Source organism: Myotis nattereri (genome assembly GCF_964212035.1).
Source record: "Myotis nattereri genome assembly, chromosome: 16".
In the NCBI taxonomy this organism is placed as follows: domain Eukaryota; kingdom Metazoa; phylum Chordata; class Mammalia; order Chiroptera; family Vespertilionidae; genus Myotis; species Myotis nattereri.
Genome location: NC_138091.1, coordinates 21,998,726 through 22,025,603, shown reverse-complemented (window position 1 = coordinate 22,025,603; position 26,878 = coordinate 21,998,726). Strand labels below are relative to the sequence as shown.

The window sequence follows — 26,878 nt, the reverse complement described above, 5'->3', positions numbered from 1 at the left end:
CCCACTGTGGTATCTGCAAGGCTCTGCCACAGCAAGCAGGCTGCTTGGCAGGGCAGAAGCTGATCTCAAACAGGAAGTCTTAGGGAACATTTCCTCCCAAGAACTCCAGGCCTCTGAGCCTGGGCCACTTCTCTCCTGAAGGTCACCCAGAATTTTAAAAAAAAGGGGGGGGGGCGGGGAGTGGGGTGGGGGGAGGATAGAAGAGGGTTGCCAGTTGGGAGGACTCCGGGGCAGAAAGTCTCTGCACCAGCTCCTAAGTCTCCATTCTGCCACTTGGACAAACCTCTTGGATAAAACCTGTGAAATATAAACAGTAATAACCGCCGTCCTCCCTAGATTCTGTGAGGCCAAATGGAATGTTACTGATTACATGTTTTGGAAAATTACAAGTTCCTTCTTTTGGAAGCCAGTATGGAGGTGATGAAGGGACTTGATATCAAAAGTCGTCCAAAGTCCCTTATCTGTAAAACCGGGAGGGGCGATCAGTCCCCTAAAGGCTGGTCTCTCTGGATAAAGCCCTCCCTTAGATCTACGCTCTGTGTTCGGGATGGTGCAGAAGGAGGCAGCGAGGGGAGGGCAAAGCTCGTGGGCAGTTCGGCATCCCCCTCCTCTGCACTGTTGGGGCCCACGGGGGCCCCATTCAGCTCCGGAGGAAGCAAAGCCGCCACCAGCTCTGAGCAGAGCGCGGGGCCGCGGGGCGGTGGCGCGCGTGGTAGGCGGGGTCCCGCCCGCCCCTTTGCGCCACGTGCGGTTGTTTCCGAGTCGGGGCGATCACGTGAGCCGCATCAGCTGACCCATCACGGCGGAGCCCGGTGCTGGCACCGCTCTGCCTCCTCCCTGGCGCGCCCGGAGCGCAGGACCCTGCGGAGGGGTAAGAGCGCCCCCGCCCTCCTCTCCTCGGTCCCGGGCCCACCCCAGCCACCTCCGCCCCAGCCCCCGCCCCTCGTCCATCCCTACTCCGCCTCTCTGGCACCCCGGAAGCTGTCGCGAGGAGGGCCGTGGCCTCAACCCCGCGTGGTCCCCAGGCGGCTGGGAGGGGATGGCCCTGGGGACCTGGGGACGGGAAGTCGCTCTTACCTCCGGGGTCGAGGGCTGGTCCCCGCCCCCAAGCCCTGACATGGAGGAGCTGCTCCAGAGCGTGGAGAGGGACCTGAACATCGATGCCCGCCAGCTGGCTCCAGCCCCTGGGGGCAAGCACGTGGTGGCCCTAGTGCCCGCGCGCTGGCTGGCCAGCCTCCGCGAGCGCCGTTCGCCCCCGGGACCCTGCCCCCGGGCCGAGGGCCTGAGCGAAGCGGAAGTCAGGACTCTCCTGCAACGATCCGTGCAGAGGCTGCCCCCAGGCTGGACGCGAGTAGAGGTGCATGGGCTCCGGAAACGGAGGCTGTCCTACCCGCTGGGTGGCGGCCTGTCCTTTGAGGAGGGTTCCTGCAGCCCCGAGACCCTCAATCGCTTCATGCAGGATGTGGCTGCCCAGAATTACCGCAACCTATGGCGCCATGCGTATCATACCTATGGGCAGCCCTATAGTCATAGCCCTGCCCCCTCAACTGTCCCTGCCCTGGACTCAGTAAGACAAGCTCTGCAGAGGGTCTATGGTTGCTCCTTCCTGCCAGTGGGTGAAACTACCCAATGCCCAGCATATGCCAGAGATGGCCCCTGTCCCCCTCGGGGCAGCCCGGCCTGTCCCAGTCTATTGAGAGCTGAGGCTCTGCTGGAGTCGCCGGAGATGCTATATGTGGTGCACCCTTATGTGCAGTTCACCCTGCATGATGTGGTCACCTTCAGCCCTGCCAAGCTGACCAACAGCCAAGCCAAGGTGCTCTTCATTCTCTTTCGTGTGCTGAGGGCCATGGATGCCTGTCACCGCCAGGGCCTGGCCTGTGGGGCCCTCTCTTTGCACCACATTGCTGTGGATGAGAAACTTTGCAGCGAGCTCCGGCTGGACCTGAGTGCTTATGAGAGACGGGAAGAGGATGAGAGTGAGGAGACCCCCGTAGCAAGGGACAGGGCAGGCACTGACTGTGGAGAGGAGGGAGGCGGGGGACCCGGGTGTCCTTCCTGCCAGGAGGAACTGAGGTGCCTTGTGCTCGACTGGGTCCACGGCCGCATCAGCAACTTCCACTACCTCATGCAGCTGAACCGATTGGCAGGTCGGCGGCAGGGGGATCCCAACTACCACCCAGTGTTGCCCTGGGTGGTGGACTTCACCACATCCCACGGGCGCTTCCGAGACCTGCGCAAGTCCAAGTTCCGCCTCAACAAGGGGGACAAGCAGCTGGACTTCACGTATGAGATGACGAGGCAGGCGTTTGTAGCAGGTGGTGCCGGTGGCGGGGAGCCCCCCCATGTGCCTCATCACATCTCAGATGTGCTCTCTGACATCACGTACTATGTGTACAAGGCTCGGCGCACGCCCCGGTCGGTGCTTTGTGGACACGTACGGGCTCAGTGGGAGCCCAATGAGTACCCCGCCAGCATGGAGCGTATGCAGAACTGGACGCCGGACGAGTGTATCCCCGAATTTTACACCGATCCCTCTATCTTCTGCTCCATTCACCCTGACATGCCCGACCTAGATGTGCCAGCCTGGTGTGGCTCCAGCCAGGAGTTTGTGGCTGCCCACCGGCTGCTGCTGGAGAGCCGCGAGGTGTCCCAGGACCTGCACCACTGGATCGACCTCACCTTCGGCTACAAACTCCAGGGCAAGGAAGCTGTAAGGGAGAAGAATGTGTGTCTGCACCTGGTGGATGCCCACACGCACCTGACCAACTATGGTGTGGTGCAGCTCTTCGATCAGCCACACCCCCAGCGCCTGGCTGGGGCCCCTGCCCTTGCCCCTGAGCCGCCACTCATCCCTAGGCTGTTGTTCCAGACCATCCAGGAGAGCACCGGCCGGGAGGACTTCCCGGGGCAGCTTGCAAATGGAGTGGGCAGGCTGGTTTTGGAGGCTACTCCCTGTGAGGCTGGCTGGGCCAGAGACAGACCGGTGGCGGGGGACGATGACTTGGAGCAGGCCACGGAAGCTCTCGATTCCATCTCCCTTGCTGGGAAAGCAGGTGACCAGCTGGTTCCCTCCTCTTCCTCTGGTCAAGCTCCCCCAGGCCTCCTGTCTTTTTCAGTGGCCTCAGCCTCTCGACCAGGCCGCAGGAACAAAGCTGTTGGGACGGACCCCGGGGAAGGCGAGGAAGGGAAGATTCTTCTTCCGGAGGGCTTCAATCCCATGCAGGCGCTGGAGGAGCTGGAGAAGCTAGGCAACTTCCTGACCAAAGGTCTAGGGGGCCGGTTGGAGGTGCCCGAGCAGCCCCAGGTTCAGCCACCTGTGCAGCTGCGGGACCTCTTCCACCGGGACATGCAGGCGCTGGGCGTCCTATTGGCTGAGATGGTGTTTGCCACCAGGATCCGATCACTGCAGCCTGATGCGCCTTTGTGGGTACGCTTTGAGGCTGCTCGGGGGCTCTGCACACGCCATCCCAAGGAGATCCCCGTGTCTCTGCAGCCCATGCTGGACATGCTCCTGCAACTGAGTGGCCCTGAAGGCCCAGCCACAGCAGGGGACGGCAAGCTGGGCCCACTGTTCGAGTACCGACCTGTCTCCCAGGGATTGCCCCCACCCTCCCCGGCCCAGCTCCTCAGCCCCTTCAGCTCGGTGGTTCCCTTCCCTCCATACTTCCCTGCACTGCACAAGTTCATCCTTCTGTACCAGGAGAGGCGCGTGGAGGACGAGGCTCAGGGGCGGGAACTGGTCTTTGCTCTGTGGCAGCAACTGGGTGCAGTGCTGAGCGACATCACCCCTGAGGGCCTGGAGATCCTGTTGCCCTTCGTGCTGTCACTCATGTCTGAGGAGCACACGGCTGTGTATACGGCCTGGTACCTATTTGAACCTGTTGCCAAGGCACTGGGCCCCAGAAATGCTAATAAGTACCTACTGAAGCCTCTCATTGGTGCCTATGAGAGCCCCTGCCGGCTCCATGGCCGCTTCTACCTATACACTGACTGCTTCGTGGCCCAGCTGATCGTGCGGCTAGGCCTGCAGGCCTTTCTTGTCCACCTGCTGCCTCATGTCCTGCAGGTGCTGGCTGGTGTGGAGGCCTCCCAGGAAGAAAGCAAGGGCCTGGCAGGGGCTGCCGAGGATGAGGAAAGCGGGCTCCCAGGGGCCAGGCCCAGCTCCTGTGCCTTCGGGGAGGAGATTCCGATGGATGGGGAGCCTGCTGCTTCGTCAGGGCTGGGGCTCCCAGATTATACGTCTGGCGTCAGCTTCCACGACCAAGCAGACCTCTCGGAGACAGAGGACTTCCAGGCGGGGCTCTATGTGTCTGAGTCCCCGCAGCCCCAGGAGGCTGAGGCGGTGAGCCTGGGCCAGCTGAGTGACAAGAGCAGCACCAGTGAGACCTCCCTGGGCGAGGAGCAGGCTGCAGACGAAGGGGGAGCCCCCATGGACAAGAGCAGCCTCAGGTCAGGTGACAGCAGTCAGGACTTGAAGCAGAGCGAAGGCTCAGAGGAGGAGGAGGAGGAAGAGGAAGGCTGTGTGGTGTTGGAGGAGGGGGAGGAAGAGGGGGAGCAAGATGAAGTCACTGGGGCATCTGAGCTCACTCTCTCCAACACGGTGCTGTCCATGGACACGGTTGTGGCTGCCGGTGGTGGGGCAGATGGGGAGGACGAAGAGGAGCCGCTGACTGAGCGGTCGGAGGGCCAAGAACAGAAGATCCTTCTCGGTGAGTAATCGAGCCCGAGTTTGTAGGTCAGTTATCTGGTTTGCACTCAACATGTGTAGAGCATGTATTCTGCACCAAGCAGTGGATCAAGCAGGACTACACACAGCATAGATGTGGGCCTGTCCTCCTGGAGCTCACACCTAGCAGAGGAGATGCCACGGTGAAGACAGTCTTACGTAAGCGTAAGCCCAGGTTAGGGTGGCGCTATCAAGAGTACAGCTGGGTGCGACAAGGGAATATAAAATGGGGCTGAGATCTAGTTTTCAGGGGTCAGAGAAGACTCTGAAAATAGAGCCAGTTGGGGTTCAATGAGTAGGAAGTAGCTAGGGAAACATATCAGGGTCTGCAGTGGGAAGAGCATTCCATGCAGAGGGAATAGCATGTGCAGAGCTCAGAGGCTGTCATGGTTCTGTTAAAAATCAGTGAAAGGCCAGCATTATTCAACTGAGGGAGCGGAGGGCAGAGGAGGGAGCAGAGATCAGACAGGGAGGTAGCCAGGGTGTCAGGAACTGGAGCAGAGTCACTGAAAGGATAACCTGGGGCAGCCCTGAGGCCAGAGTCCCGTCGGCCACCTCTGCGCTGCAGTGGTGCTGTGGGGCGACCAGGCTCAGGCCGGGCTTCTTCGCAGATTGTAGCCAGCGTTGGCTAGGTGGGTGCCATGGGGTGGAGCGGTGAGCCACCATTATCTGATGAGCTCAGGGTCTGCTCCTCCCTGCAGATACTGCCTGCAAGATGGTCCGCTGGCTGTCCGCCAAGCTTGGCCCAACGGTGGCCTCCCGCCACGTGGCCCGCAACCTGCTCCGCCTGCTGACATCATGTTACGTTGGTAAGACCTGTGGTCAGTGCTGGAGATGAAACGTCCTCCAGGCCCTCTGTCCATCTCCAGCCCCCTCTAAGGGATCCTTCCCACTCCCACTGCAGACCACCTCCTGGGTCCTGCGTCCCAGTCTGTAAGCTTCTGTCTTCCTTAGGGCATGGGGCAGACCCCAGGCTAGTGTGAGTGGGAGCGGCTACCACAGACCCTGGAAGGCCGACTGCCCTCCTGCCCTCTGCCAGCACTCAAGCCTCTGGCCCTTCCTTGGCAGGGTCCACTCGGCAGCAGTTCACGGTGAGCAGTGGCGAGAGCCCCCCGCTGGGTGCTGGCAACATCTACCAGAAGAGACCGGTCCTGGGCGATATAGTGTCGGGGCCTGTGCTCAGCTGCCTCCTCCACATCGCCCATCTGTATGGGGAGCCCGTCCTCACCTACCAGTACCTGCCCTACATCAGCTACCTGGTCAGTGTCCGATTTGGCAGGCTGGGGGCTGAGGGTTGTGGCTGCTGGTGGTGGGGCAGATGGGGAGGACTGACCTGGGATCTTTGGGGGTCTCAGGGTGTCTGTGGGGCAGCCTGGCCCTCATCGACTCTGTGTCCCTAGGTGGCTCCAGGTAGCACCTCAAGCCCCAGTCGACTGAACAGCCGTAAGGAGGCTGGGCTGCTGGCAGCGGTGACTCTGACCCAGAAGATCATTGTGTACCTCTCGGACACCACCCTCATGGACATCCTGCCCCGTATCAGCCACGAGGTCTTGCTGCCCGTGCTCAGCTTCCTTACTTCCCTCGTCACAGGGTAGGCCCCTGCCCCATCCTGTGGGGGGAGCAGCCCAGCTGAGGGGCCACGGGGGTGGGGACTGGGAAGCTTGGGGGAGAGTCCACTGACACTGGGCTGGGTGTCCTAGGTCCGATCCCAGCTGCGTGACCCTGAGCAAGCCACACCTTTCTATGCCCAGTTTCCTCTTCTGGCTTGGACCGGTTGGTCTTGTAGCACCTTTCACGTACAGCTTTTTTTTTTTTTTTTTTTAGATATATTTTATTGATTTTTTTACAGAGAGGAAGGGAGAGGGATAGAGAATTAGAAACACTGATGAGAGAGAAACATCAATCAGCTGCCTCCTGCACACCCCCTACTGGGGATGTGCCCGTAACCAAGGTACATGCCCTTGACCGGAATCGAACCTGGGACCCTTGAGCCCGCAAGCTGATGCTCTATCCACTGAGCCACTTACAGCTTTTGATAGATTCTGGGCAAGTACCACAGTGTGGGGAGCTGGAGAGCTTAATAAGCTCTTTCCAGGTTCCCAAGTGGAGCCCAGGCCCGGACGGTCCTGTGTCTGAAAACCATCAGCCTCATCGCCCTCATCTGCCTTCGCATCGGACAGGAGATGGTCCAGCAGCACCTGAGCGAGCCTGTGGCCACCTTCTTCCAAGTCTTCTCTCAGCTGCATGAGCTGCGGCACCAGGTGGGTAGACCTACCTGGCTGGGGTGAGCTGGGCAGGGGCCGTGGACTCAGCTGACTCCCTGGGCTTCCTTCCCCCAGGATCTGGATCCCGTGGGCCACAGTGAGGGCCAGCTGCCAGAGGTGGCCTTCTCTGATGGGCAGCAGCGGCTGGTGGACCCCGCCCTGCTGGATGAGCTGCAGAAGGTGTTCACCTTGGAGATGGCGTACACCATCTACGTGCCTTTCTCCTGCCTGTTGGGTACTGCCCCTCCCCCTTCCTCACACGGCCTCTGTGGCTATCTATGTCTTTTATCCTGGGAGGGCCCCATGCTCCCGCTGCCCTCAGAGTCAGTAGTGGGTGTTCAGCACAGATTTCTGGGTCAGAGCAAAGGAATTTGGCCTCAGACTTCAGGTCTCAATGTGACATAATAACAGGGGCTGAGCATTACCCAGCAAGGAGGCACAGGAGTGGCCTGGCGCCTCCCCGGGGAAGGTGGGGGGGATCAGGCTGACGTCCTGGTGTCTCTGGGAGCTGCCTGAGAGGAATGAGCAGCCCACCGGGTACTTAGGTTCCCGCACGGTACAGGCTGGACACTGCTGAGCGCCAACAGGTGTCATCTCCCTGCATAGGATGAACGGCCCTGTGGTCAGATAAGTTGTCATCCCTCCACTGACATCTAAGCTCTGGGAGGGAGAGCATGACCTGTCTTGTTCTTCTATTTCTGTGCCCAGCACACATAGAAGATGCTCACGTGTACATAGTGAACGAATGAGTCCACGTTTTCCTGGGGATTCACTTGCTCAGAGTTGCACAGCCAGCACCTGCCCTGTCCCCTCTGGTTCCCAAGCCCTTGGCTGGGTGGTAGCAGCCACTTGTTACCTTCTCTAATCTTAGGACCACTTCCACTTCCATCCAGGTGACATCATCCAGAAAATCATTCCTAACCATGAGCTGGTGGGGGAGCTGGCAGGACTGTATTTGGAGAGCATCAGCCCGAGCAGTCGCAGCCCTGCCAGTGTGGAGCCCGCCGTGCCCAGCGCCGGCCTTGAGTCGGACCCCCAGGGTGGGGGCTGCCCCCAGGATGACGGCCACTCGGGGACCTTTGGGAGTGTCCTAGTCGGGAACCGCATCCAGATCCCTGACGACTCTCAGCCGGAGAGCTCTGGCCCCCTGGGCCTGATCTCCGGGATGGGCAGTGGGGGCCTCGGCAGCGAAAGCGAAGACAACGCACTGAAGCGGGAGCTGCCACGGAGCGCCCACGGGCTGAGCGGGAACTGGCTGGCGTACTGGCAGTACGAGATCGGCGTGAGCCAGCAGGATGCCCACTTTCACTTCCACCAGATCCGCCTGCAGAGCTTCCCGGGCCACTCAGGGGCTGTCAAGTGCGTGGCACCCCTGAGCAGTGAGGACTTCTTCCTGAGTGGCAGCAAGGACCGGACTGTGCGCCTCTGGCCACTCTACAACTATGGGGATGGCACCAGCGAGACAGCCCCACGCCTCGTCTACGCCCAGCACCGCAAGGGTGTCTTTTTTGTGGGCCAGCTGGAGGCCCCCCAGTATGTGGTGAGCTGTGATGGGGCTGTGCACATCTGGGACCCCTTCACAGGTGAGCGGGCCCAGGTGAGGTCTGTTCTGTTGCTGTCACCCTGTCCTCCGGTAGGCCTCTGGGATGGAGCCCAAGGGTGGAGTGGTTGGAGGGTGGTGGTGCGTGGTTTGGGGTGACCCAGTGAAGCCACACAGAGGAGCAGTTAGGACTTGGAATCCATTAGACCTCAGTTTGAATCGGCCCTGACCACTTACTTGCTGAGTGATCTTTACTGCTGGAAGCATCAGTTTTTCCATCTGTAAAATGGGAATCAGAACAAATGGTTTAGATCAGGGGTCCTCAAACTTTTTAAACAGGGGGCCAGTTCACTGTCCCTCAGACCGTTGGAGGGCTGGACTATAGTTTTAAAAAAAACTATGAACAAATTCCTATGCACACTGCACATATCTTATTTTGAAGTAAAAAAACAAAACGGGAACAAATACAATATTTGTATTTGCATGTGGCCCGCGGGCCGTAGTTTGAGGACCCCTGGTTTAGCTTAACATAGGGGTTTGGCTTAAAATGTAGCATCAGCACATGTTTGATAAATGGTGGCTCGATTATTTTTTGGCATCAGTGGAGGGAGAAATAAAGTTAAAGGGGGGTTGGAGTAGCATTGAGGTAGACAGAGGGAGGTAGCATTCAGTGATTGCTTTGGGGATGGGAGTCTGGCCTGGCCATGAAAGAAGGAAGGTGGGAAGGTCAAGAAACACCTAGTATTTTCTGAGATCCCGGGGGAGATGGGAGCAGGTATGGGGTTGGTCGGGAAGATAGGAGGAGTTTGGGCTCTCCCATCAGCTGCTGGAACCCCAGATCCACTGCACATTTCCTTTCCAGGGAAGACCCTTCGCACGGTGGAGCCGTCGGACAGCCGGGTCCCGCTGACCGCTGTGGCTGTCATGCCTGCTCCCCACAGCAGCGTCACCATGGCCAGCTCTGACTCGACCCTGCGCTTTGTGGACAGTAGGAAGCCTGGCCTGCAGGTCAGGGATGCCCAGTTGCCTGAGCCCGGGCCTGGGTGACTTCTGGCGGCAGGGAGGGATCCCCAAGAGAAGGCCAGGGTGTAGTTTCTCTTTGGAGACAGATCACCTACAGCAGCAAACCCTGGGGGGTGGGACGCTGATGGGGGAGCTCTCCCCTTGACTGGGGGGACAGGGGCTCAGGCTTCCCAGGTGTGTGGGCTTAGGGCTGAGCAGGACCTCAGGGAGAGCGGCTTGGAGCAGGCAGAGCCGGCAGGGCACCTCAGCTTGTCTTCCTCTGCCTGCAGCATGAGTTCCGCCTGGGTGGCGGGCTGAACCCAGGGCTGGTCCGCTCCCTGGCCGTGAGCCCCAGCGGCCGCAGCGTCGTGGCCGGCTTCTCCTCGGGCTTCATGGTGCTCCTGGACACCCGGACAGGCCTGGTTCTACGTGGCTGGCCTGCCCACGAAGGGGACATCCTGCAGATCAAGGTGACAGACGAGGGCCCCTTCCCCACCTCACTGCTCCGGGTCCCCACCTCTGTTTAGGGCCCACCCAGGACAGGCTCAAGCTGAGCTTCCTGATACCTGCCCAAGGACAGGTGTAAGGGAGCATCGGGAGCCAGCTTCACTGCGGGGCCTTGGCAGGAGGCAGGCCACGGGGGCGGGCACTGCGGGCCGAGCTGACCCTGCCGCTCCCTGGAGATGTTCTAATGAGTAACCCTTGTCCATATTTGTCTTGCTTGGAGGATCAGGGGTCGGGTCCTGTCCGTGACCCAATTCAGGTTAAATAAAGCTCAGCTGGGAGGCTGTTTACTGCCCCCAGACCACTGAGCAGAGTCCATGCCCCCTGCTGGGCTGCTCTGGTGGGGGCAGGGGCAGACTGGGCATGGGGATCCTGCCCCCACCCCATTCTCAATCACGGACCTCAGGGAGGCACGGTGTGTGTTTCGGGGGGAGGAGGCGGGGAGGCACAGGGCTACTTGTGGGAGGATTTTTCCTGGCAGCTGGGATTCCCTCCCCATCCTAAGTGGAGGCCAGGCAAGGGCACATGCACTGACGCTACGGGGGGAACAGGCTGCCTGGGCTCCCTTCAGACCCCCCTACCCCCTGCCCCAGGGGACCCTGGGCTGCAGATGCCTCTAAATTCTGGCTTTCCGATCCTGACTTTCCAGGAGGGCTCTGGGGTCAGCCTGGTTTTAATCCTGGCTCTGTGACCTTGGTATGATTAGTTAACTTTCCTGAGCCTCAGTTTTTCTCTGTAAAATGGGAACAGTGACAGCATTTACCTCATAGAGTTGTTACAAAGATGAAACGTAATGCGATGTGCCTAACACAATGCCTAAACTTAGTAAGTGCTCAAACTATAGTGATGACTAGGTTAATGATGCTGTAGTCCTATATAATAAAAAGGTAATATGCAAATAGACCGAATGGCCGAACAACCCGTCACTGTGATGCGCACTGACCACCAGGGGGCCGACACTCAACGCAGGAGCTTCCCCATGGTGGTCAGTGCGCTCCCATGGGGGGTTGCTGCTCAGCCACAAGCTGGGCTGACAGCTGGTGAGCGCAGCGGCAGTGGCGGGAGCCTCTCCTGCCTCCGCAGCAGTGCTAAGAATGTCCATCAGTCGGACATCTCCCCAAGGCTCCCAGACTGATAAAGAGCGCAGGCCGGGCTGAGGGACCTCCTCCCCCCCAGTGCACAAATGTCGTGCACCGAACCTCCAGTATATTCATATTAATTAACACGAACATAATGTGGGAAGATGGCAGCCCATCAGCCGTTCAGAACATCCTGCCTTCCTGGGAGAGATCGTGGGTGGAAATGGGAAGACCCTGGAGCTGGGTGGGCCCATGGGAGCCCCAGGCCCTGCTAAGGCTCCCCTCTCCCTGAGCAGGCCGTGGAGGGCGGTGTCCTGGTCAGCTCCTCCTCCGACCATTCCTTGACCGTCTGGAAGGAGCTGGAGCAGAAGCCCACACACCACTACAAGTCCGCATCGGACCCGATCCACACCTTCGACCTGTACGGCAGCGAGGTGATCACTGGCACCGTGGCCAACAAGATCGGCGTCTGCTCCCTGCTTGAGCCGCCCTCCCAGGCCACCACCAAGCTCAGCTCAGAGAACTTCCGTGGCACACTCACCAGCCTGGCCCTGCTGCCCACCAAGCGCCACCTCCTGCTGGGCTCAGACAATGGGGTCATCCGCCTCCTGGCATAGGCTGATGTGGGAGCTGGCCAGGCCTGGGTAGGCAGATATCCTCCGGGAGCCCACCCCCTCACCCTTGTTTCCCCCTCCATGCAAGCCTCTGGCCCCATGCCCAGTGTAACCATGTGGCCTGCCAGCTAGGGCAGAGTGGGAGTCCGGGCTCCTGAGCCCCCAGAGCCACCAAGGTTGTCAGAGGTCTCAGTCATGACTTGGGGAGACTGCCCCTGGCCAGCAGGAAGCAAGAGCAGGAGCTGGGAAAGCATCGCTGCCCCTCTTCACCCCAGCTCTGCCCTCTGTGTCCACATGGGGACAGGGGAGCTCAGGAAGAGGAAGGGAGACTGGCCCTGCCCACCTGCTTTCCAGCCAAGGCCCCCCACTTCCTGCTGGGCTCTCTGCCCCTGTCCCCCAAGGACAGAAGCTGCCCCAGTCCAGCACCCCATGGTGCTTGGGCTCCAGTCTCTATGGTCCAGGAATTAAGGGCCTTGGGCTGGGGTTTAAGTGTCCACGCAGCCAGGCCCTGCCATGTGTGGGACCCGTAGGACAAGAAAGAGGTCAGGACCAGGGCAAAGAAGATGGACCGGCTAGCTGCTGCCTGCTGGGAGTGGCCCCAAGCTCGCCTGCTTACCCCTAACCACAGACTGTTTGTGCCTTGAACTGAGGAGGCAGCCCCTGAGCCCAGGACCTCTGCAAAGGGGGTGAGATGGGGGGTACAAGGCCCTGAAAGAAGGGCCAAGAAGAATTTCCTCTGTGCATCTCAGGTCTCTCCCAGGGAACAAGAAGATCCTGGGGTCCCCAGGTCCTCACATTGTGGAGCAGAGCTGAGGTCTGGGACTGGGCCCCTGCTGCCTCCTCACTCTTTGCAATAGATGTAAATATGACCAATAAACCCTTTGGAAGCGCCTCAGAACGGAGTGAGGCTTTTCTTGACGGTGGTGTCGGGTGGGGAGAAGTTGAGCTCCCACAGCTTGCAGGTCAGTGAGGAGAGGGTGGGGCATAGGGCAGATGGTGGGAGGCAGGCTGGCCATGGTTCTTCAGGTGGCATCGGGAATAGGGTGTCTGATTCCCGCAGCCCCGCGCCAGGTTCCAGACCCCTCACCCTTGGGGGGGGGTAGGGAGGCATTGCTCCTAGTGAGGCAGGGTGCTGAGAGAGGCTGCACCCCTCAGCATCTTGTTCCATCCCCTGCCTTCTGACCCAGGCTGAAGGCGGCCAGTCAGGATCCTGGGCATGTAAGAGTGGGAGTGGGCATCCTATCCTGGGTCCCCTACACAGGCTCCTGCAGCTCCCCCTTCATCCCCTAGGGATGGGAGGCAGTTGGGGAGAGGAAAGGAAGTGGGAACTGGATGTAACGGCCCAGCTCTGTGTCCTCGGGCAGGTGACAGCCTCTCTGAGCCTGACGAAAGCAGAGATAATCCTCCACCTAATGGGGTTTCTGGAAGGCTCCTGCCCTTCCTGGATCTGCTCTCTAGATGAGGATAACCTCCTCCACTGTCCCCTGAACCTCCTTTCTCCAGGCTCAGGTGGGACCCAAATCCGTGTGCTTCCAGGTGGCTATCTCAGGCTTAGAGGCCCTGGTGGGAAAGGGGCTTCCGGCCCCAATATCAATGTTTAATCGGATGTGCAGGTCAATATTTACCAGAGGAGAAAGCATCTGCACAGGGGTTGGCTGAGAGCAAAGGTCCTGGTGGGAGGGGAGGGCTGGGCTGGGCTGGCTGGAGCCGGAGCAGAGCGTGGGGAGCACCCAAGTGTCCCAGAGGGACATCGTGTGCAGCAGAGAGGAGCCTCAGAGGTAGGAGGGGAGTGGTAGCAGCCTGCTCCTCGGGCAGGAGAGGAGGTAGGAGCTGCCCACTTGGCGAGGGGGTCTGGGCTAAATTTACCCAGGAGCCTGTGGTTTCCCCAGCTCCTGGGGTGATGAAAGGTGGGGGGTCCAGGGGAAGGCTCTCTGGGACTTGAAAAACATGAGTTCATTTCATGCCAGGAAGATTCAAAAGTCCAGGTTGGGGATCAGAACCTCGGCCAAGGGCCCTGTGTGTGATGGGGGCGGAGTCAGGGGTGGTAGAAGGATCCCCCAGAAGGACTGGCCCTGAGATGAGGGTGGGGTGTGTGAGACCTGCTCTGAGGCTAGATCTACACCTGTCCATTCCCTCCTGACAGCCTGGCTTCCCGGAGGCAGCCGGGGGCAGTGTTTCCCAAAAGTCCAAAGGTGGCTTTGGCCAGAGTCATTCATTGGGTTCTGCTGCTGGGTCAACAAGGTGGCTCTTGGGGCCACCCCACCACCCCTGCCGAGACCTCAGAGCCTCCCCGGCCTGCCACCCTTGTGGGCAAGGCCAAACCAGACCAGCCAGAAAAGGTGGGCCAGCTGGATAGGAGATGTGGGGAAGGAGCCCCAGGACGAGGCAGGGCTCTCAGAAGAGGGGCCGTGGGCTCGGCGGCCAGCAGCCATTACCGAGTGCCAGGCCTCGCACTCTGGGCTCACAAACACTGTCTTGTTTGGTCCTCACAATGCCCGTGGGAGGAGGTAGGGACCTGCGCCACCGTTTTACAAGATGAGAAGCCCGGAGGGGTGAGGGAGATGTCCAGGGTCCTCTGGCAAGAGTCCGTCTGGATCCACACCCAGGTCTCACTCACAATGCCAGGCCTTGGAGAAGGAGGGCTTTCTTCGCTTTGATATCGTTTCCCCCCATGAACCGAAACACCCCTCGGAGCTGAGAGCCACTGCTGATGTATTTTGGGGACTGTGTGCTGTAGCTGGCGTTGTCCTCTCCGCGATGCTGGCTCGGACTCTGCCGGCCAGGGATCGTGTGGGTGGGATCCCATGGTGGTGTAGGGGCTTGGCTCAGCTGGCCAGTCAGCTCACTGGTGACAGTGTGTATGTGTGTGTGTGGACGGGGGCAAGTTGGCAACCAAGCTTCCTGCCCCTCACAGGAACATGGCACTGCTCCGGGGGCTCCTGGTACTCAGCTTATCCTGCCTGCAAGGGCCCTGCTCAGTGGTGAGTCTGGGCAGGAGTCTGGGTCTGGGTAGGGATGGGCGGTGGGTATGGAGGCCATAGGTCTGAGGGGGCAGAGAAGGGCAGGAGGGTTTGGCTCTGAGGGGGTTCCCCCTCCTCTCCTCATCCTTTTTTCAACAGTTCTCTCCAGCCAGCGCCATGGAGCCCTTGAGCCAGCAGGTACTGGGAAGAGGGGCTGAGAGGCCGCCCCTGTGGCTCATGCAGGGTGGGGACCTGTGGGAAGGATCCCTCTCCATTTGCTTCCTCCTTTCTTCAGATAGTGATCGGGCCCAGCCAGGAGAAGCTGTCCCCACTGAGCTTCCTCAAGTTGGTCAACCAGGTACAACCAGGTGGGGCTGGGAAAAAGTGGGCGGGCCCGAGGGAGGGGGGGAACCATCAGCAGGGGGTGAGGGGCCTGGGGGCGTGGCCTTGAGGCGGAGGGCTGAAGAGAGAGGGTGAGGGACCAGAGGAAGGCAGCCAGTCCACAGAATGTATCAGGCAGGCCTGGGACAAGGCCCTGCTGCCCGTAGGCCCAGGGGCTGTGAAGCAGATCTTCCACACAGAACCGGAGCGACCCCTGGCCTCCGCTGACCCCCGCTGTATCCCTGCAGGAGCCTGATGGCAAGACTGACCCGAAGGCGGCCTCGGGAGACTGCAATGAGGCCCCAGCCCCGGAGCAGACCCGCAGGCTGGCCAAGGCCATGATGGCTTTCACCACAGACCTATTCTCCCAGGTGGCCCAGAGTTCCACCCACCCCAACCTCGTCCTGTCGCCTCTGAGTGTGGCTCTGGCGCTGTCTCACCTGGCACTAGGTACTGTGGCAGCACCTGTCCAGACCAGCAGAGCTAGGAGGCCAGTAGGAGCTCACTCTTTCAGAATGACCCCTCCAGCGGGGTCACTGTGACATTTGGTAAACATGCAGACCCCTGGGTCCACTCAAGTCTCTGTGAATCAGATTCCCAGGAATTGGGCCCAAGGATCTGCTTCTGGTGACTTTTAGGCAAGAGTTTGATAGCTACAATGTCTCCATTGGACTGGAGGGTCTCTTGTGGGAAACTGAGGTTCAGAGAGGAAGGACAATTTTCATGAGGTGTGATCACCCAGACTGTCAGCAGCAGACATGAAAGTAGAACTTGGGGGGGTCCTGTGACTCAGACCAGTTCAGCAGACATGAGGAGAGTGTGTGGTCCCATGGGCGCGCTCACCGTGGGTACTCAAGAGGGACTGGGTACTCAAGAGGGGGGTAGGGGGGCAGTGGTGGTGGGAAAGAGCCCCAGCCTGGCCACAGCGATGCGGTCCCCTCCAGGAGCTCAGAACCAGACGCTGCAGAGGTTGCAGAAGGTGCTGCATGCAGACTCAGGGCCCTGCCTCCCCCACCTGCTGAGCCGCCTCTGCCAGGACCTGGGCCCTGGGGCATTCCGCATGGCTGCTAGGATGTACCTGCAGAAAGGTAGGTGCTGGTGGGAGGGAGCTCCCTAGCTAGGGCTGTGGAGGTGGACAGGGGGAGGGAGATGAGCTTGGCTTCAGCCAGTTGGGTCGTTGTTGTCTGTGGAGCCTGAGCTCCGGGAACAGCTGGCGGCCCCTTCTGTGTAGGATTTCCCATCAAAGAGGACTTCCTGGCACAGTCGGAACGTCTCTTTGGCGCAAAGCCCATCAACCTGATGGGAAAGAAGGGGGATGACTTGGCAAACATCAACAACTGGGTGAAGGAGGCCACGGAGGGGAAGATTGAGGACTTCCTCTCGGAGATGGCAGACGACACCGTGCTGCTGCTCCTCAACGTCATCCATTTCCAGGGTGCGCTTCTCCTGCTCTCAGGTCCCCCAGCCTGGCAGCTCCTGCCCCCGCCCTGTAGGCTGAGCACTCTTCCTCCTCAGGGCGGAGCCTCGGGTTGTGGCTTGGGAGAGGGTAGGAGACAGGTAGTGGTGTGGCAGGGAGGGGCCCAGGAACGGGATGGGGCTGTTGTGGAGAGAGTACCCTAGAAGGAAACCCGGTCTGAAAAGACCCAGGGGGAGGTCCCTGGGAGCATGGCAGGGTGTGGGGAAAGTACACACCCAGATTTTTAAAACTATAGAAATAAAGAGATCTCGGATCAACTGGGCCTCAACTGTCACAGCACCCTCTGGGGTCTCGGCCCCCACCTTTTGTCCCTGGGATGGGTTCTGGGCCGGATGGGGAAGAGGCTGGTGGTATAGAACCCACTCTGGTCCAGTCTACGTGGCCCTGCCCTCTGCTGGATGCAGGTTTCTGGAAGAACAAGTTCGACCCGAGCCTCACCCAGAGAGGAACTTTCCACCTGGACGGGCAGTTCACGGTGCCGGTGGACATGATGCAGGCCCGCATGTACCCCCTGCGCTGGACCTTGCTGGAGCAGCCCTCGATACAGGTCACCCTTGATTGCCCAGGCCGGGCCTGGGTGCTGGGAGGGGGGCAGGGAGTAGCAGGCTATGGAGCAGGCACAGGGCTGGGGAGGTGCCCTCACCTTCCTGTGGTTATGTCCCTGGGGCGCGTGGCGATGAAAGGTTTCACTATGCCCCCACCGAAGGGGACTGAGGCTCCAGGCTCATTCATTCAACAAAACCGTATTGGGCATTTGCTCTGTGCAGATACCGTTCTAGGCCTTGGCCATTCAGTGGGACACAAGGGGAGCCCAGATCCCTGCTCTCAGGTGGGAACACACAAGTACACAAGTACACAAATACCAATAGGATAATGTCAGTTCCTGATAAGTGCTATGAAGGGGAAAAAACCTTTAAAAGGTGACCTAGGAGTGGTAGGTTAGATAGAGTGGTCAGGGAGCATTTTTTGAGGAGAGGGCATTGAGTTGAGACCCAGGTGATCTCTAGTCACGAGGGTTTTTAGTACAAGGACCCATGGACTGTGGGGCACGCCAGCAGCCATGGAGCCACTTGGGGCCTTAGCACCCCCAAGCCTGGGAGGTGTGGCCTGAGCTCTCATGCAGTGTTGCTTAGAAGGGAGGATCTGATTGGGAGGCATTTGTCAGCATCCCGACAGAACAATCTGATTGGATAGAGTGAGATGCCAGGCTATCTCAGGCATGCACACCCTTGCTTCTAGTCTAAATGTGGTCCCCTTGGCTTAGGCACTGACCCCTGGGGCCTGGGGCTGAGATGGCGGCGTTGGGTGGTTTCACAAGGCCAGCGGGACACAGGCCACACCTGCTTCTGCAGCCCTGCAGTGGGGCCTGTGGACGAGGCAGGCCCTTGGAGCAGCATCCTGGCTTCTCTCCAGTTCACCCTGAAAGGAGATGGTCTGGTTTACCACCCACCAGATTTCATCCTGCTCTCCTTCCCTCCAGGCTCTGTCCGGCCCACCCTTCCTTCCCCCTTGTCTCCGTCCCTCGTCCTCCCTGACCTTCCTGTTCTCGGGCACTCGGCAGGCAGGCCAGGCAGCCAAATGCTGGGGGTCCTGCCACCCATCTGGGCCTGTTGAGAGCCTTGGAGTGAAAGCTGCAAGAAACCATCGAGACCGGGGGTTTTCCTATTTCTTTAGCTACAGAAACCCTGTTCACAGGAAATCCTACCCCAAGTCACAGGGCTGGGCAGGGTCACTGTTGAAGTGAGAGGGGCGGAGAGAGGACCATCCTTTGCAGCAACTGCTCTGCAGAACCTGGGGCAGTCTGAAAACCAGCCACCCAAGTGCACTGTGTACATGGAGGAACCGAGAGCGGAACACAGGGGTTCTTCACCCCAAGGCACAGGGCTAGCAGGTGGTAGCGGGTGACGAGCTAGATCGACACCATTAACAAGCGTTATCCCTTTTGGTCACACGTCGACCTGCAATGTGGTAGGTGGTGTTGCTCCTCTTCACAGGGGGGGGGCACTGGAGGCTCGGGGAGGCTGAGCTCATACCTAAGGAGGATGGACTGGAACCCCGGTCCATCGGCCTCAGAAGCACATGCTGGCCCAGACCCGCCTAGGTCTGGGTGCGTTCTGGTCCTCACGCTGTCTCCTTCCTTTGTCTGTAGGTGGCTCACTTCCCCTTTAAGAACAACATGAGCTTCGTGGTCATTGTGCCCACCTCCTTTGAGTGGAATGTGTCCCAGGTGCTGGCCAACCTGAGCTGGGACATCCTGCAGCAGCCCTTGCTTTGGGAGCGGCCCACCAAGGTCCAGCTGCCCAAGCTGCACCTGAAATACCAGCTGGACCTGGTGGCCACCCTCAGCCAGCTGGGTAAGGAGGGCCTGGGGCAGCCCCTGGGTGGATGAGGAGGAAGCCCCAGCTGGCAGGGGGTCGGGGCCAAAGCTAGCCTTGTGTTCTGGCCTTTTTGAGGCTTAAGGAGGTGAGAGGGTTTGATGCGAGTCCCGGGACTGTCTGTCCTAGGACGCGTTGGGTGGCCCAGGTACTGAGGACCTGCTCTGCCCCAGACAGTGTTGCAGAGAATCCCAGGTGGAGAGCCTGGGTGGTAGGAGAGCCCTCCGTGTACAGAGAGCTCAGTCTAATGGAGTGGGCAGGTGAGGAGCCAGGACTTACAATTCAGCATCAGTAATAAGACAGAGGGCTTCTCTCTCTCCAGCTCACTCAGAACATTGAAAAGGCACCTGTCTGGGCTTTGGAGCCGGGGATCAGGGAAGGCTTCCTGGAGGAAGTAACCTTTAAGCTGAGACTTGAAGGTTAAGTGGGAATTAACCAGGCATCTGTGGGTTCAAGGTGTTTCCTGGCCAGGCTGCCAGACACCCTCCCAGCCAGGTGCAGGCAGCCTATGGGGCAGAAGGCACCTCTGACCAGCTACCTCTTGCCCTGGGCAGGCCTGCAGGAGCTGTTTCAGAACCCGGACCTCAGTGGGATCTCTGACGAGAGCTTGGTGGTGTCCAGCGTCCAGCATCAGTCCACTTTGGAGCTCAGCGAGGCCGGCGTGGAGGCGGCCGCGGCCACCAGCTTGGCCATGTCCCGCATGTCCCTCTCCACCTTCAGCGTGAACCGCCCCTTCCTCTTCTTCATCCTCGAAGACACCACGAGCCTGCCCCTCTTTGTGGGCAGCGTGAGGAACCCCAACCCCGGTGCGCAGCGGGAGCACAAGGAGCAGCAGGACTCCCCCGACAGCAGGGACCTCTTCCAGGACCTGAAAGACTTCGTCCGCGGCGACAAGCCCTTCGACCCTGACTTGAAACTGGAGCCCCTCTTCGAGGAGGATTACCCCCAATTTAGTACCCCCAAGTGAGGGGCTGTGGGCTCCAGCGTCCTGAGTCCCAGCCTGGGCCAGCTCTCAATTCATGTGACTCTTTCCAAACGGCTCTGTGGGATGAGGGGCGGGGGCCGGGCGGGCAGGCCGGGGAGGAGAGGAGCCATTCTTTCTATCTCCTCGTGGGGAGTTTGGGGTAGGGTGGGGTGAGCGGAGGGGCAGCTGTGAACCCACTTTTGTCAGCAAGGTAGGTGGGTTATTCCTTAAGTCACCTTTGTTTACCAGAGCGCGGGGAGGAGGGACTGGAGGCCCTGGCTGGGGGAGGAGAGCTGGGCCCTGGGGGGCTCAGGGGCAGAGCACGGGCCTGGGTTAGACACTGTGGGTCAGCCTTGTCCTGCTCTGCATCTGCCATCACCTGCCCGAGGCCCGTCAGCCTCCCCTCCTGCCCCGTCACCTCATCTCCCCACTGGTCCTAGTGATGCCCGCACTGCCCAGACTCCCTTTCCTTCCTCTCTCCTCTTCCTCCTCTGCCTAGGGTCTCAGGGGCTGAGGGGGGTGGCATTAGCTCTTTAGGGCTCTTTTGTAAAGTTTTTGTAGTGATTTTTATGCTACCTGAATAAAGAATGAATGGGCTGCTTTGATGTCACTGTTGTGGGCGTGGGGGCTGGAGGGAGGAGCCACAGAGAGGCTGGGCTGAGACTCGGCAGCCCTCTCTGCGCCACGTTTGGTCTCTGGCTGCTCGCCAGCCCTTCTCCACCGTGCAGTCCCCTCTGACCTCTCCGGGGGGTGGGGGTGGGGGGTGGTGTGTGTGTGTGTGTGGGTGGGGGGGGTTGGGAGGCCCCTCCACGCCACCTGGCTCTGCTCTCAGCCTGTTCTCTCCACAGGCCTCAGGCAGCCCGCACCAAGGACTGCTCAGAATAGCACCAGCCTCCTGTTTGGGGAGAACAACTGGCAATTAGAGAGCTTGAGGAGTTTCTAATTACACGCTGGCCCCTCTGCCAGGATGGCCCCTCTGCCAGGAGCTGGCGCCCGCCAGCCGGGGGGGACGGCTTCAGATGGAGGCTGTCAGCGCCTGAGGATTTGGGGGAAGTGGCTGGGGGCACCTTGGCACAGGGCAGGGGTAGCATGGGTGTCCACGTGGGTGGGCCCTTGTCTGTGAGTGTAGGGTGTCCATGTGGCAGCAGCACCTGCAGCCCTGAAGGGCAGTGATTATAATCAAGGGATGGAATCCTGCTCCTCACAAACGAGCAGGTGGGGAGACAGGTAATGAATAAACAAGGGGAATATCTGGAATGTCAGAGAGTGATTACCCGTAGAGCTACGATGAGAAAGAAAGCAGAGAGTGAGACTTGAAGGGGTGAGGGGGGCACCGTGGAAATCCGGGGAAGAGCTTAAACCAGACCATGGCACCCCTCAATTAAAAGCCTTCCACAGTGTCCTGGCAGAGGAATAGCAAGTGCAGAGTTCCCGAGGTGGGAGCGCAGTTGGAAGGTTCCGGATGAGCAGGAGGTCCGTGGGCTGGAGTGGAGGGAGTGAGGAGGAAGGTTTGAATCTAGTCATCACCCTGAGGGTCGCTGCCATTGCTGCCTAGGTTCTCCCACAGCTGCTCTGGCTGCTTTAACTGCATCCTTATTAAACGCCATGCCTCCTGTGTGCCCAGCAGCCCACCCACCTCTGGGGATGCAGTGACGTGAGCAAGCAGACAAGATCCCTGCTCCTGCAGCCTAAAGCTGGTGGTAGAGCAGTCTAAACAATAAACATGCGAACATTTTGTGTTGAAATATAGTATGCAAAGAACACAAGTCATAACTGTACATAAGCTTAATGAATTTGTTTATGAACCGAATACCCCTGTTGCAACCAGCACCCAGATCAAGAAACAGTATTCAGCCTCCTGATTTCTTAATTTTTTTAAAAAAAATTGTCTATTGGTTTCAGAGAGGAAGGGAGGGGGAGAGAGAGATAGAAACATCAATGATGAGAGAGAATCATTGATCGACTGCCTCCTACAAGCCCCATACTGGGGATCGAACACACAACCTGGGCATGTGCCCTGACTGGGAATCGAACCGTGACCTCCTGGTTCATAGTTTGACACTCAACCACTGAGCCACGCTGGCCGGGCCCTCCTGACTTCTAATAGCATATTTGTCTTTCCTGGTTTTGGATTTTACATAAAGGAATCATACAGCCCGTGCTCTCTGTCTTGCTTCTTTCATTCAACCTCAAGTTTGTGAATTCATCTGTGTTATTGTGGATGGCCATAATTCATTCACTGTGGAAGGCTTTTCATTGAGGGGTGCCACGGTCTGGTTTAAGCTCTAGAAGGCTCATTTGGCTGCGATGTGCAGGACAGATGATAGGGGGATGGATGCAGGAGTAGGGAGACTGGTCAGCAGAGTGCTGGCCATGGAGGAAAGTGGTCAGAACTCAGACATGTTTTGCAGGTAAATGTTATAGAATCTGTAACAGATTGTGGGGGAGATGAGGGAAATGAAAGGCCAGGAGCGGTGGGGTTCATTCTCCAAGTTCCTGGAGTTTGTCTTGAGAAAGTGGCTTTTTTTGTTGTTATTAATCCTCACATGAGGATATTTTTCCATTGATTTTAGATAGAGTGGAAGGAAGTTGGGGGGGGGGTAGAGAGAGAGAGAAAGAGAGAGAGAGAAACTTCGATTGGTTGCCTCCTGCATGCATCCCGAATGGGGTGGGGATGGAACCTGCAATCAGGTACATGCCCTTGACCGACCATTGAACCTGCGACCCTTCGGGGCGTGGGCCAACTCTCTAGCCAGAGAAACATGGGCCAGGGCCAAGCCTCACACTTCGATAAAGGCTGTGGAATGAGCCTCAGGAGAGGGGCTACCTGCAGGAGCAGCTCTTGAACAGCACCGGAGGGGCCGCTTCTGTAGTAGGAGAGGGGAGCACCCCTGTCACGGTCATGGGAGGAGAGAGAAGCAATCGGGACATATGGAAAGGTGTAATGAATTGCATAATGCCACTGCGCAGCTCGAAAAATATTCTCAGTGTAGTGACAGGTTTACATTCCCTTCCCCCATCCTTCCCCTGCCCCCATAACCATCATCCTGAATTTGGTTTTCATTTTCATGCATTTTTTAATTTTCACTACCTGAGTTTTTATCTATTAGTGCTCTACGGTATCATTTTGTGTGTGTTTTTAGCCTTACGTAAAGGTATCATCCTGTTTGCATTCTCCTGTAATTCATATCACTCCACATTGTGAGATAAATTTGTGTTGATCTAAATGGCTTCCCTCAATTTTTTCTCAGGCTGTAGACTTTGACACCCTTTATTTAGTCTCCTGCTGATGGACATGCAGGGAGCTCCTTTTTTTTTTTTTTTTTTGCCTCTACAAATCCTGCTTCTAGAACATTCTTTTTTAAAAAAAATATATATTTTATTGATTTTTTACAGAGAGGAAGGGAGAGAGATAGAGAGTCAGAAACATCGATGAGAGAGAAACATCGACCAGCTGCCACCTGCACATCTGCCACTGGGGATGTGCCCGCAACCCACGTACATGCCCTTGACCGGAGTCGAACCTGGGACCCTTCAGTCTGCAAGCCGACGCTCTATCCACTGAGCCAAACCGGTTTCGGCTAGAACATTCTTTACATACTTCGTTGTGCACATATGTGGAGTGTTTTCAGCTCACATACTTAGGAGTGGAATTACTGAGATGTGGGTTGGGATTTACCTACCTTTGTCTGCCAGGGCTGCCACATACGGTTATGCACAACTTTGCCATCTGTTTCAGATTGTTTTTTCAAACTGCTTGTATCGCCAGCAGGGCGTAAGAGATCCTGGCCAGCACTTGGTTTTGTTAGATGTTTAAATGTTGCCCAACTGATGAGTGTGAAGTACACTCATCAATTACGGTTTTAACTTGCATTCCCCTGATTATTGGTGAGGACAAAACATCTTTTAGGATTTGTCTTCTGTGAATTACCTGGCCCTATTTTTCTGTTGAATTGCTTTTCTTATTGATTTGTAATTCTTTTTAAATCACAGTGATTTCTTTTGATCAGTTATCTGTGTTACAAACATTTTCTCCCAGTGTGAGGCTTGTTTTCCATTTTGTTTTATGGTACTTTTTCATGAAAACTAGTTTTTAATGTTATTGCCAAATTTATCAATCTTTTATCATTTGCACTTCTTTTGGTGTATATTGTCTTTTAAAAAAAGATCTTTCCTACCCAGAGATCACAAAGATAATCCATCTATACATTTTCCTGAAACATTTACAATTTTTCCTGTTGTATATGTCTGTTTGTGTTTGATATATATATATATATATATATATATATATATATATATATATATATTATTGATTTCAGAGAGGAAGGAAGAGGGAGAGAGAGATAGAAACATCAATGATGAGAATCATTGATTGGCTGCCTCCTGCACACCCCCTACTGGGGACCAAGCCTGCAACTCAGGCATGTGCCCTTGACCGGAATCGAACCCGGGACCTTTCAGTTCACAGGCCAACACTCTCTCCACTGAGCCAAACCAGTCAGGGCCTTCTTTTTTAAAAAAAAAATATAAAAAATAGAGAGGGAGAGAGAGACAAAAACATCAATGATGAGAGAGAACCATTGATCGGGAGCCTCCTGCATGCCCCTGCAGTGGGGATCGAGCCCGCAACCCTGGCATGTTCCCGGACTGGAATTGAACCCAGGACCCTTGAGTCCACAGGCCGACGCTCTGTACACTGAGCCAAACCAACCAGGGCTTTTTTTTTTTTTTTTTAAAACTTCCTACTATTCTATGCTTAGCTTATTCTTATTCACTCTTCAAGATTCAGTTTAGATCCCTCTATTCCAACTCTGCTGCCACAATACCCCACAGAGCAGTGCTGTCCAATAGAAATACAATGCAAACCACATATGCAATTTAAGACTTTCTAGCAGACACATTAAAAAAGAAATAGGTGAAGTTAATTTTAATAATATGTTTTATTTAACCCAACATGTGTAATCAGTATAAAATTATTGAGATGTTTACAATTGTTTTTTCATACTAAGTATTCAAAATCTGGTGCGTATTTTACACTTACCGCAGATCACAGCTCAGACTAGCACATTCCAAGCGCTCATGGTCACTCTTGCTAGTGGCTTTTGTATTGGGCAACACAGCTATAAGACTACGATCGCAGAATGTGTTGCATTATATTGAAATGATCTCTTCTCATATCAGCCTCTGTTATGAGCCAGGAAGTTTCTGGAGGGTGGGCCCTGAGTCTAATTCATCTCTGTATTCCTCCGTGTACCCAGCTAGTGTTGAGGTACTCAACTTTTTGTTGAATGGCGTGAACTCTGACTGTTGACACACTCTTCCTTATATAAAGCTGAACTTTGTCCACTGGAAAATTCTAACCAGGGGGCCTAGCTCTGCTCCCAGGAACCTCACAGAAGTTGAGGTTCCCCAGTAGGCGGGGGGGGAACAGGGGGATATAAGGACACATATGAAATACCTTAATCAATAAAAAAAAAAAAAAGAGTGTAAATTAGGCAGAATGGTTACTACTGATGGCTTGGGTCCTTGCCAACTAGCAAAAGGAACAGAGATCTTTAACACACATTTCGTGCCCAGGTGGGTACCAGCCACACACTTGGCTCTGAGCTCTCAGGACTACTGTCTAGAATACATCTCCATTTTTCCTTCTGTTCAGATATTTTCTCCACCGACCTTTCAAAACCATAGAATTTTAGGGCTTAAAAAGCAGAGATATTCCAGTTCCATCCTGTCGTTTTTTGTTTTTTAATTGATTTTAGAGACAGAGAGGAAGGGAGAGAGAAACATTGATTTGTTATGTCACTATTTATGCATTCATTGGTTGACTCTTGTATGTGCCTTGACTGGAGATCGAATCCGAAACCTTGGCATAGCAGGATGATGCTCTAACCAACTGAGCTACCTGGCCAGGTCTCAACCTTCATTTTTAAAATTTTATATATATATATTATTGATTTTTTACAGAGAGGAAGTGAGAGGGATAGAGAGTTAGAAACATCGATGAGAGAGAAACATCGATCAGCCGCCTCCTGCACACTCCCCACTGGGGATGTGCCCTTGACCGGAATCGAACCTGGGACCCTTGAGTCTGCAGGCCGACGCTCTATCCACTGAGCCAAACCGGCCAGGGCTATTTATATATTTTTATTGATTTCAGAGAGGAAGGGAGAGGGAGAGATAGAAACATCAATGATGACAGAGAATCATCGATCGGCTGTCTCCTGCATGCCCCCTACTGGAATCAAGCCCACAACTCAGGCATGTGCCCTGACTGAGAATCAAACCGTGACCTCCTGGTTCATAGGTGGATGCTCAACCACTGAACCATACCAGCCAAGCTCATCACTTCATTTAAAAAATTCTTCTTACTGATTTTTTTTTCAGGAGAGGGAAGGAGACAGAGAGAGAGAGAGAGAGAGAGAGAGAGAGAGAGAGAGAGAGAGAGAGAGATGGATTTGTTGTTCCACTTTTTTATGCATTCATTGGTTGCTTCTTGTAGGTGCCCTAACTGGGAATCAAACCTGCAACCTTGGCACATCAGGGTGACGCTCTAACCAACTGAGATACCCAGCCAGACCATCCCTTCATTTTTCATCTGAGAAAGGGAGGAACCATGAGAGTTGTCTTGCCCCAAATCCCAGTTAGTGTCCGAGCCAAGGACCAGGAAAAAACCAGAACCCCAGTATTGGGCCAGTGTTTTCTCCACTCCACTAGCCTGCCTCTGGGGCCTCCTCCTGCAAGACTCTTCCTCAGTCCTGACTCCCACCTGGGCTGGCCAGGGTGCCCACTGGGGGTGAAACCTCAGGCAGGGAGGAAGGCCAGGGCCTGAGGGAAGGTCTGGTGGAGCAGGGTGTGTGTCGTAGGGGTGCATGGAGGAAGGGCAGCAGGGGGTTAAAGTTAACACCAGACAATGATGCAATCGCAGAATCTGAATTGAGTGCAGGTCGCTTTAAGACAGGAGTAGCTGTAATCTGAAGCCTGCTGGAAGC

The 26,878-nt window shown here is 56.7% G+C and overlaps 2 protein-coding genes across 3 annotated transcripts; both read left to right on the top strand.

Moving 5' to 3' along the window:
• Positions 1-1,006: 1,006 nt before the first annotated feature.
• WDR81 (WD repeat domain 81) lies at positions 1,007-12,628 on the top strand. Its single transcript, XM_081109893.1, has 10 exons — positions 1,007-4,712; positions 5,431-5,538; positions 5,798-5,988; positions 6,130-6,320; positions 6,825-6,990; positions 7,069-7,228; positions 7,887-8,576; positions 9,396-9,541; positions 9,826-10,005; positions 11,415-12,628. Exons 1-10 carry the CDS (start codon positions 1,040-1,042, stop codon positions 11,733-11,735), a joined length of 5,826 nt encoding a protein of 1,941 aa, XP_080966019.1. The 5' UTR covers positions 1,007-1,039; the 3' UTR covers positions 11,736-12,628.
• SERPINF2 (serpin family F member 2) lies at positions 11,415-20,486 on the top strand. Of its 2 annotated transcripts, XM_081109895.1 has the most exons (11): positions 13,434-13,510; positions 13,964-14,075; positions 14,647-14,713; positions 14,852-14,890; positions 14,988-15,050; positions 15,322-15,523; positions 16,018-16,161; positions 16,305-16,508; positions 16,955-17,097; positions 18,700-18,904; positions 19,480-20,486. In XM_081109895.1, the coding sequence occupies exons 3-11, from the start codon at positions 14,651-14,653 to the stop codon at positions 19,890-19,892; spliced, it is 1,476 nt and encodes a 491-aa protein (XP_080966021.1). In that variant the 5' UTR covers positions 13,434-13,510; positions 13,964-14,075; positions 14,647-14,650; the 3' UTR covers positions 19,893-20,486. The 2 variants fall into 2 exon arrangements, with proteins under 2 accessions (XP_080966020.1, XP_080966021.1); XM_081109894.1 differs by lacking the exons at positions 13,434-13,510; positions 13,964-14,075 and adding an exon at positions 11,415-11,762.
• The last annotated feature ends 6,392 nt before the right edge of the window (positions 20,487-26,878 follow it).